This window comes from Guillardia theta, assembly GCF_000315625.1.
Source record: "Guillardia theta CCMP2712 unplaced genomic scaffold GUITHscaffold_78, whole genome shotgun sequence".
NCBI lineage: Eukaryota > Cryptophyceae > Pyrenomonadales > Geminigeraceae > Guillardia > Guillardia theta.
Genome location: NW_005434596.1, coordinates 172360 through 182899, shown reverse-complemented (window position 1 = coordinate 182899; position 10540 = coordinate 172360). Strand labels below are relative to the sequence as shown.

Below are 10540 nucleotides of genomic sequence, written 5' to 3'. Positions count from 1 at the left end.
CCCCCCTCCCTCTGCCCATCCTCTCCTCTCCCCTTCCCTCTCCTCCCCTCCTCATGCTGCTACTGTTTGCTCCCCCCCTCTCCCTGTTTCTTCCTCTTCACCTCCGCAAGTGCCGTCAGTCCCTCGTTGCCGATGCTGTTGCATCCTAAGTCCAGGTCGACCAGCCCCGCACTGGTGTGGCTCAGAGCCATGGCGATGATCGCGGCGCCTCCTACGGAAGATCAGCAGGATAAGGAGAAGGGGAGAAGCGGCGGATACGAAGACTCAAGGAAACGGATGATGAGCGGAGGGAGGAGGAGGAAGGCGCAAGGAAGAATGAGGAGCAAGGTAGAGACGTAAAGGGGAGAGCAAGGATGAGTATAGATGAAGAGAGATTGAGCACGAGCGCAGAAGAGGAGGAGATGAGAAGAGGAGCAGAGAGGGAGAGAAGAGGAGAGGATAGGAGAAGAGGGGAGGGAACAAAGAGCACAAGACAAGTAGAGTGCAGAAGAGAAGAGGAAAGGCGGGGAGGAGAGGCTCTTGCCTGCTCCAAGGTTGTTGCTCCAGAGATTGAGCTCGAGCAGGGTATGATTCTTCTGCTGGTGAGTGAGAGGGGAACACTATCTCCTCCTCAAACCTGTAGCATGGGGACCAGTTGCGCTACTCCTTCCTCTCCTGCAGCGAGATGAAGGGTTGAGGAGGGAGGGAGCGACAGTGAGAAAGTGAAGGAGAGTAGGATGAGGTAAGGAGAAGAAGCATGCGGGTGGAAATGGCGAGGAGTGAGGAAGGAGGAGGAGGGGAGGAGAGGAGGAGAGGAGGAGGAGGAGAGGAGGAGGAGGAGAGGATGGTGGGAGGGATTGGAGCAGTGAAAAAGACAAACCTACCAATGTGATTGTTTTTCAGATTGAGTTTGGTAAGAGTGAAGTTTTCCTGTCAATCTGTCAAACACATTTATTGGCGTTTGACGGTCACCATCAGCGAGCTGAAAATTTGTTTTGCTCCAAACGAGCCTACAAAAAAATGAGGCAGGTAGACAAGGAGAATGGGGAGGAGAGGAGGAGATGGGGAGAGGAGGAGAGGAGAAAGGGAAGACGGGAAAACGAGTTCAATTGGTGGGGAAGCGAAGAGGAGGAGGTTCGAAAGAAGGAGGGCATGTAATGGGAGGGAGACATACCAATGGAGTTGTTTCGGAGGAAGAGAGAGAGGATAGCTCTGTTGACAGCAAGAGAATTGGAGATCGCGTGTATACCCCCGTCACCTGAACAAGTCGATCACATCATCATTGCAACAACATCTACAACCAACAGCAACTTCAACGCAGACATCAACAACCAACATAAACTTCAACAATGTCATTTTCTGATCCATCCCTCCACACCAAGCAACTCACACTCCCGCCATCATCATTGTCGTTCACACTCTCACCAATCTTGTTGCCTGACAGCCCCAGGGCAGTGACGGTCATGTTGGCAGCGAGAGCGTCGGCAACGATCCTAGCCCCGCTATCCCCGATGTCTTCACCGCTCAGCGTCACAACCTAGGAAGACGAGAGGAGCAAGAGGAGTATCACTTGAGTCCGTCAAGTCGACCGTCGTCAAGGTCGGGTAGGAGGACAAGACTGAGGGCAGCGAGCAAAGGTCCTACACTTGTCGTCAAGCTTTCAACCCTTTCCCTCCCCTTCCCCTTCCTTTTTGCGTCAGCCCTCCCCCTCCCCCCCTCCCTCCCCCTCCTTGCGTTGAGGACCTGCTCTTCGATGCTAAGGTTGCTCAACTTCAGCAGAGATCCGTTCTGAATGTGATCGAACAGAATCGAAGGAGAGCTGGCAGGTTCCTGCTATGACGAGGGTCAATTCTGTGACCTCCTCCTCCTCCTCCTCCTCCTCCTCCTCCTCCTCCTTTTCCAGCCGGCCCCAATCAACCACGACAATCCCACCTCCCCCCTTCCCTCCTCCCTGCTGCTTTCTGTTGTTCATCCCAAAGCATCGTTCCCTCCCCTTCAGCTCCATGACACTCCTCACCTTCCCCTCTCCAGCGCTTGACGTTCCTGCTTCTCCCTCCATCCCCCTCCGCGCCCTGTGTGTCCCGATCGCCTCCCTCTCTCCTCCGCTCGGCGAGTTCTCCTGCTGCCGAGCAGAAATAGTGATGATGCTGCTCCTCTCCTTCCCCTGCCATTGCATGTCAGCTCACCACCCCTCCCCATACTTTACCTTCTTCTCCCTCCGTCCCTCCGTCCCTCCGTCCCTCCGTCCCTCCGTCCTTCCTCATGATCGTGTTGTCACTAGTCCCATACTACCAGATCGCGTCCTCTCCATTCCTTGACCTCCTTTTCCCCTCCCATAATGATCCCACCTCTTTCCCTCCCGCGTCTTACTCCTTCTCCTCGCTCCCTCTCCATGTCATTCTCCTAACCATGCCTGATCTCTTCCTCTCCAGCTTCCCCAGCTTCCCCAGCTCACCCTCCTCCTCCTCCTCCTCCTCCTCCTCCTCCTCCTCCTCCTCCTCCATGCCCCCCTTCTCCCGCTGACCTGTGTCGTCGCTGATATCATATGGATCTGACTTTTTTCCACCTGCCCCGCCCTCGTTTTCTTCAAATCTTCCAGCTGGATCATATCCCCAAAGGAGCTCGAGCTGTGTGACATGCTGGAAACCGACCGCAAACTGACTTCCCTGTTCCTAGCTCCCACATCCTCTGCTGGGGTCGGTGCCGCTGCCTCTGCCACGTTGGTCGGCCCCGGCGGTTCCGACTGAGGCTGCGACGGGAAGATGGAGAGCTGGCGGATGGTGGAAGTGGGGTAGTCGATCTGGTAGGAGGGTTCAGGTCGAGCAGGCAGAGCTGGGGATGGTGAGGGAGGGAAAGAGGAGGAGAAGGGGGGTGGCTAGGAGAAGGATAGGAAGGAGAGAGAAGAAAGAGATGGAAGGGAAAGGGAGAGCAAGTCGGAGGAGGAGGAAGAGGGATAGGCGAAGGAGGAAGGGGGGGAGGGAACAGGATTGCAATCATTCGAAGATGGTTAGAGTAGCAGGAGGAGTGAAGATTCTCAGCATGAGAAAGAAAAGTAAGAATTGTTTCTCCTCACATCCAGCTTGACTTCGAAGTCTGGGCGGAAGCGGCGGATGGCCGAGAGGTCCATGGTGGAGAGTTGCTGGAGGAGAAGGTCAGGCACGTCCCAGGGCAGGAAGAGCAGCCAGAAGGAGAGGAGTAGGGAAGGAGAAGAGGAGCGGCTAGGGGAGGAGGAGCTGTGTCATCCCACCGCCCTCTCCCACCTGCTCTACTGTCGCATCGAGGGCTGCTGTTGCTTCAAGAAAGTCATAGTGGTCCTCCTTCTGGAGTGCCGCGTTGATGTCCCTCACGCTGTTCGCCAACCCGTCCTCCAGCACCTTCCCAGCACGGGTCATGCATCCTACCAAAAGATTGCACGCAGCTGATGCTACCTTCAAGTCCTCGCCAATCTCCACCTGCTGCGTCTGCTTCGTCTGCTCCAGCCGGTTGATCTGATTCAGAAGCTCGACCTCCCTCTGGTCGAGCGCGTCGGTCACGGTCCCGATCTTCTGCCGCATGTCCACGTTGAGGTTGGAGAAGTTCTTCATGAGCTCTTCCTTCTTGTTGGTGAGCTCCGTCAAGACCTGCTCCAGCTTCTCCTTCCTCCTCTGGATACTTGCCCGCCTCTCCTGAAGCTGCGGTCCTGTTAGCTCACCCTCCTGAGAGGATCAGATGAGTCTGCAGACCTTCTGGCGAGCAAACTCCTTGGCGCTCTTCTTGGCTAACGCGATCTTGTCAAACTGACCAACACAACAAACACGTCTCATGACTTCGCCACAAAAGGATTTCTCAGGTCAGCACCTGATCACTGATTCTTTCCTCCAACATCCGCATCCCGTCGACAGTGAAGGAAGAGACTTCGATGGAGCAGCGTGAGACCTCATCACACGATAGCAGCCATATCACCTGGCGTGCTCAACAAGTGCTGATATGTGCCTTCAGCGCACTGCTGAAATCCTCGCTGCCACAACGATCAGTCGAAAGGAAGAAACAAGAACGTCACAATGACGCATCATGGAGGTTAGATGGGACGTGGTCGTCATGATATCGATGAGTATAGTCCTCTGAGGAGAGAGGACATCTACTTTGGCCCCGTACCTCCTTCAAAGAACAAGTAATCTGCTCGTAGCTTTTGTCGAAAAGTTTCACGTCTCCTGCGACAACTACAGGGCAGGAAGGTCAGGGAAGAAGAAATAGGGTCCAGATACAGCCTGTCCTCCTTTCTTACCTTCTCTTGCGAACCTGAGCTTCTCCTTCTCTTCCTTCACCGCCTCCTCCCCCCTTCGCACTGCCCACCATTGCTCCTCCCCCGCCATGAGTCACCCGAGTCCCGATAAAATTGGGTAGGGTTTTCCATCGAGGGGTCGATCCTAGAAGAGATGATGTTTGATATGGGGTAGGTGGTTTCAGTACCGGTGTAAATCAATCTATTAATTGGATCATTGTAGGTGGGGTGTAGAAAAGGAGGGGTTAACGATTTTGATGTAGGGGTTTGTAAATGGATGTAGGGGTGGGTATCGGGCGGGGGTGCTAAGAAGTGAATTAGCTTATCTAGTAACTAGTTCCGGGCCGTTGAAACCCTTCGGTCAAGAACCTCAAGAATATGGAGAAGAGGAGGAACCATTGCGATGGAGAGCCGGGAGAGGACAGGACAGGACAGGTGTGACAGGACAGGTGTGACAGGACAGGACAGGACAGGACAGGACAGGACAGGAGGAGAAAGCACAGGAGAGCACAGGAATGTCGTGAGTGAACCGTTAGACATACATCAGATCGCAGCAGGCTGCATCAATGTGAGTAGCGGCTGAGGAGAGTCTTCAAAAACAACAAACATGCCGTTCTCCAACAGCTTGCAGCAATGGAGCAGCGAGCTTCAAAAGGACTTGGAGGACAGGATTTCAAATCCGCACTATCCTGTCCATGCTGCCAGGTCCACCAAGTTTATCCAGCTGTACAACAAGGTGCAGGCAGAGATGCTTGCTCCTCTTTCCGAGCCGCAGGAGGGTGAGGGAGCGAGAACGCAGGAGAACAAGCACACGTCCTGGTGGCCGGTCTACCGTTGGGCCATCGCGTATTCGTCCCCTACCTTCCATAGCAATCTCGTATCGCACATGATCAGGAGCTGCGGGGCCAACCTGTACCCTAGCAGGAAGGAGGCGGAGAGGAAGAGGAAGGAGCTGACCATCATCTCCATGCATGCTCGCGGCATCCCCGACTGGGACCTTGCTGGGCATGACCTGGCGGCAGCAATCAGGGAGCAGGGGAACCGAGACTACGAGGAGTACGAGCAGCGATTGTTCGAGCGCCTGATGAGATCGTCGGCAGAGGCCAAGAGGCAGATGATACGCCACACGTTCGATCTTGTCTGGCTGATACCCGGGCAGCAGAGGAGACAACTTCCCGACCTCCCTCTGCTCTTCGCCGCTCAGACCGAGACTAGCATCATACGTTCCTTCGGGCTCATTACCGTGGGGGAGTTGATAGTTCGGATACAGTGCGCTGCGCGGCGCTTCGTGTCTAGGAGGAGGTTCCGCAGGGTGAGAGAACAATGCAAGGAGGGGAGGGAGGGAGCAGCATTCCGACTGTTGGAGGAGAGGAGGAGGTTGCTTCGCGCGCTTGTTAAAGTGCAGGTGAGGAAACCTGAGAAAGGGTTTCATTTCGAGTCGACTCAGTTGTCGTCTCCTCCTCCACCACCTCCACCACCACCTCCATCTCCCCCTTCTCCTTCTCGCCCCCTCCCCCTCCTCTTTTCATGGTGTTTGACAAGGCGTCCTGTCTACGAGCTGTTGTGTATGGTTGAATGCAAATGGGTGTGTTTCGATCATGTTTTGTTCCCGTTCTGCACTATATCGTGTCAAAACATCCTCTAACTCACTTACTCACTCTCTCCCTCTCTCCCCTCTCCTTTTCTCGCTTGCACTCTGATACGTGCTTTCTCCAAGTCCTGGGCACGTCGAACCCTTGCAGCAAGGCTGGTGAGGAGGCGGAAAGAGGCAGCGGCCTGCCTGAAGAAGCTGGCGAAGTTCTGCGGGAGGTAGAGGAGGAGGGAAGAGGACCTTGGATGTCGCTGACAGGCTATCAACACTCAGCTCGCAGTTTACGGATGCATTTTCCCCCTTCTTCCGTCAGTACTCCATCAACTTCCGTTCGGTCGAGCTGAGGTGCTCCCAAGCTGCCTGCAAGCTTGTGCGGCAGTTGTGATGACTCTGAAGACGAGCAGGAGCGAGCAGGAGCTGCGTTTCTACGAGATTTACCATCTCTTCCTCCTCAACTTCGAGAGGGTTTTGATGCAATTCTCAGCGAATGAAGGGGTCGAGTACCAGCACCTTCTAGACTACTGTGAGATTTCCTATGGTGCCGGGAACCTGCAAACCAGAAGGTGAAGGAAGAAGAGGGGGGGGGAGAGGAATGGAGAAAATGTTGAAAAGGATCTGGTTGTCTTGGTGACACGTTTTTTGCCATGTCGATGAACTCTTCTTGTTCTATCTGTACATGCGATGAATGATAGTTGAATTCCCATCTTCTGCCATGTGAAGGTCAATGTTATGTTCATGGGCGATACGTTCATATGCAGTTGTTTCAGAGATCCTATGACTGTCCTAGAAACCTTTGACAATCATGGTATCTAGAAACCTTTACATGCCATAGATACCATGAATGTCAAAGGTACTGCGCATGCCACAAAACCAATCGTGACAGCAACGTGTGTGGTAGATGTGTTGAACTGCTTGTGACGTCTTGTCAGGTTTGTGCAAGAAATGTTCCACCTGGTCAAATACGAAAGTTTCCTCAAGCTGATGCGTCAAGGTGCTGGTCAAACTTGTCAAACGCGCTCCTGAGCTGGTTCCCAGCTGGACTGGAGCAGAAGGGGGCGGAGTACATGTTCAAGGAGCAGATTTTCAGCTCGAAGATCCTGAACGTGAGCTGAGAAAGGAGAGATGGGCAAAACAGAGGGGGAAAGAAAGGCGAAGTCGTGTGACGAGCATGTCGTGCTGCAGATCATTGGAGGGTCCAGACTGCTGGCGAAAAAATTCTTCGACAGGCATGAGATGCGTGAGAAAGACGCACGGACGGTCTCTACCTCCTCCCTTCTCCAATCTTCATCTTCCAGCCTCCGTCCACCAGCCTTCGTCATGCCTCCTCCTGCTGCTGCTGCTGCTGCTTCTCCTACTCCTCCTCCTCCTCCTCCTCCTCTTCCTCCTCCTCTTCCTCCTCCTCTTCCTCCTCCTCTTCCTCCTCCTCCTCCTCCTTGTATTTGCTGTAAACCTCATGTCCACATGACTCGCTCTTACACTCTGCACCCGTAGGACAAAAGAATGATTTCTGCTGCGGGGGAAGAACAAATGCTTCTTAACTTCTTTGCCATCTACAAACCCCGCAGAACGGTTTTGACCCCCTTCTGGTACCGTCGACCTGACAGGGATGGGCAGGAGGAGGCCATGGAGGAGCAGCGGAAGGAGGAGGAGGAGGAGTTTCTGAGAGGGAATGTTCTGAGCAGCTCGTGCAAGTACAAGGTCAAGAAAGGAGAAGAGGCAGATGCGACGATGACAACGATGATGGAGATGGAGATGGAGATGGAGAGAAATGATGATGATGATGATGATGATGATGATGATGATGATGATGATGATGATGATGATGATGATGATGACGACGACGACGACGACGACGACGACGACGACGTCGACGATGATGATGATGATGACGATGCTTTCTCAGAGCATCAATCTATACGAGTTTGGAATCGACGAGACGATCGACCAAGAGAGGATACTGGAAATGTCATGCACTTCCCTTCCTTTTCTCTTCCTTTCTCCACCTTGCCCTCCAGTTTGTCCCTCTCCTTCCCTTCTGTCACTCTCACTTGCAGCTCATTCCCATCTATCGCCCTTCTCCAATCTCGCTCTCCCTCCTTCCCCTCCCTCCTCCCACCTCCAAAACTCCTCCTGCCTCATTCCTTTGCTTCTTTTTGACTCTGCTACGATTCAGGCTCGAGGAGCAATACGCGCATGACGTCATCACATCCGATGAGCTTGAGCTCCAGAGAAAGTGAAGCCATTTAGCTCCCCGTTTCCTCTGCTCTCTTCTCCTCTCCTCCTCTCTCCACTCTCCTCTCTTCTCTCACCTCCCCTTCCCCCTCCCCTCTCCTCTCCTCTCCTCTCCTCTCCTCTCCCGTACCCTCCCCTTCGCTTCCCTCTCCTCCTTTCCTTTGGTGTTTGTGGTGTTCCAGTTTCTTCTCCCGCTTCTGCACGTGCTTCTGCACTTGACCACAGACAGGTGGGCAAGGACACGAGATTCCTGGATTCTCCAGGATTGGATCGACTACTTGAAGGAGCAGAAATCGTCCGCTCAGAACACACTTGGTCAGGTTTTCGAAATCTTCACGAAGGTGAGATGAACAAAAGAATCTGTTGACGACGATACAAGTGGTGCTGATGTGCTCTTGAGTCAATAATTCAGCTTTGATGTCTTTGTTGCTTTTGTTTGCCTGTTTCGTGAAGATGTTACTCTGCTGTATGCGTTGTAGAGATTGAGTTTGTCGGTTCCCACACCCTTGACGTTTCTTCGCAAGCTGGATAATTTTTTCCTGCGCACAATCTTCCTTCTATCATGGAGGGGGTGGAAAACAGTTGTGCAAAGAGGAAAGGTGACAATTTTTCACCGCTGTCACTTCTTTTTCCCTCTCGCTCCAACTCTCTCGTTTCCTCGTTTCCTCCTCTTGTCTTCTATCCTTCGATCGTGCTCTGGTCCTCCTCTCCTCCTCTCCTCCTCTCCTCCTCTCCTCCTCTCCCTTCTCTCCCCTCCTTCCTGACTCGGCATCCTCTTCAGGTCCGCCGAGCGGTCACAGACTGCATTTCCCTCCAACAAAAAGACTTCATCGCCAGAAAGTTCTTGGTGGCCTGGCATGAGGAGGGGAAAGTCGCAGCCTTGCGAGCTCAGCAGGAGGAGCTTCAGGTCGACTCTCGCCACCTGCTTCTTCCTCCCGCCCTGACTTGAGTCCTTCCCGCAGGAGTATTTCAACACCCGAGGAGGGTCTTCTGCTGCTCTCAAGAAGAAACTGCGGGATATATCGAGCACTTTCTCCTCCAAGATCGTGAGCCAGCAGCCAAGCAGGTCAAGGAAGAAGGAAAGTTTCATCAACCTGCTGCAGAGAGCTGCAAGGGACGAGAAGACGTAGCGTACTCCTCCCTTCCTTTTCTCTCTTCTCTTACCTGCGCTTGCAGAGACGCCTCTCCTCGAGCAGGGGAGGGAGATCCCTTGACCTCCGATGGACAGGGGGAGGGAGAGAAGATAGGGCAGGAGGAACAGAGGCAAGGAGGGAGGAGAGATGATGGAAAGAGAAGAGAGAGCGTGCGAGGAAATGGGATAAGAGGAGAGAACAAGGGGGATGATGAAGGGGGGACACAAAATGCTCACGATGAAACTTATGGCAACAAGGTGGAAGAGAAGGTAGGGCTTGTTCAGAACGAGAGTCAAGTAGGGAAAAGAGATGAGACGAGCATTGAAACCATCGCCAAAAAGGAGAAAGAGAATGAGGGGGAGGGGGAGGAGGAAGCCGGCAAGGTAGGAGAGGTGGGCAGGCATGGCAAGGATGTGACCGAGGACGAGGCCACTTCAAGGTCGCCGGCACAAGGGTTGATCCCCGATCAAACATCGCACCATAGCACCAGGAGAGCCTCTTCTGCTTCCCTGCGGAGGAGGGAGCCCTCCTGCGGCTACGAGCACTCCTTCGACTTCCTCCTCCTCGAGGGAACAAGCACGCGCAGAGGCTCCTCCAGAACGAGCTTCTCTGTTGCCGCCGCCGCGCCCCCTCCCCCTCGGCCTCCCCCTCCTCTCTCCCCTCGCAAGAGATTCCAAGCTCGCTATGCTCATCTGCTCAAGGCCTCACACGAGCCGCCTGCGTGGCTGACGAGCAGGAAAACGAGAGGAGGGAGGAGAATCGTGCCTAGGAAGCAGGAGAGGAAAGACCGGGGCAGCTCTGCGCATCCTCCTCCTGCTCCTCCTGCTCCTCCTGCTCCTCCTGCTCCTCCTGACAAGGATCAGGCAAACGTAGAGAAGAAAAGGTTGCAGGAGGTTTTCGTTTCTCAGCCCTGGATTGCAAAGAGGTAAGTTCATCCCCCCCCTCAACATCTTTCTCTTTCCACCCATTCCCCCATTCCTTTCCTTTCATTACATTCTACCAGTCCTCTCCTATCTTCATCTTCACTGCTGGTTTCTCCTTTCGTCTGTTCTTCTCTTCCTCCATCCTGAATTCCCGTCTACCTTCCGCCTGTTGTTTCTTGTCTCCTTCACTCTGAAAACATCGAGAGTTGCGCAACAATCGCTCTCCAGCCTCCTACCCTCTCCCCCTTCTCCTTTCTCTCATGTTCCTCGTTCACAGGATCAACGTCTTCTACGAGAACTTTTCGGGAGGTCAAACTACCAATGATCAAATTTGGCTCCTCTACTCAGATTGCTCTGATCCTTCCAAGATGCTAGCGGTATCTTCCTCTTCCTCTTCCTCTTCCTCTTCCCAGCCTCCACC

At 53.8% G+C, this 10540-nt stretch overlaps 2 protein-coding genes across 2 annotated transcripts in view; one reads left to right on the top strand and one right to left on the bottom strand.

The window, feature by feature from the left end:
* GUITHDRAFT_154514 (hypothetical protein) overlaps positions 1-643 on the bottom strand; it is a 1499-nt gene extending 856 nt beyond the window's left edge. The window contains exons 1-3 of the mRNA XM_005826039.1: positions 617-643; positions 524-575; positions 63-211 (exon numbers count right to left, since the gene is read on the bottom strand). Coding sequence (XP_005826096.1) covers positions 63-211; positions 524-575; positions 617-625 — 210 coding nt within the window. The 5' untranslated portion in view covers positions 626-643. The remainder of the gene's footprint in view (positions 1-62; positions 212-523; positions 576-616) is intronic.
* A 4204-nt stretch (positions 644-4847) lies between these two features.
* Positions 4848-9193, top strand: GUITHDRAFT_114775 (hypothetical protein; the record flags this gene model as incomplete). Its single annotated transcript, XM_005826038.1, has 11 exons — positions 4848-5552; positions 5958-6049; positions 6105-6176; positions 6236-6394; positions 6761-6822; positions 6867-6934; positions 7323-7400; positions 7446-7751; positions 8246-8404; positions 8845-8970; positions 9026-9193. The coding sequence occupies 11 exons, from the start codon at positions 4848-4850 to the stop codon at positions 9191-9193; spliced, it is 1995 nt and encodes a 664-aa protein (XP_005826095.1).
* Between the last annotated feature and the right edge of the window lie 1347 nt (positions 9194-10540).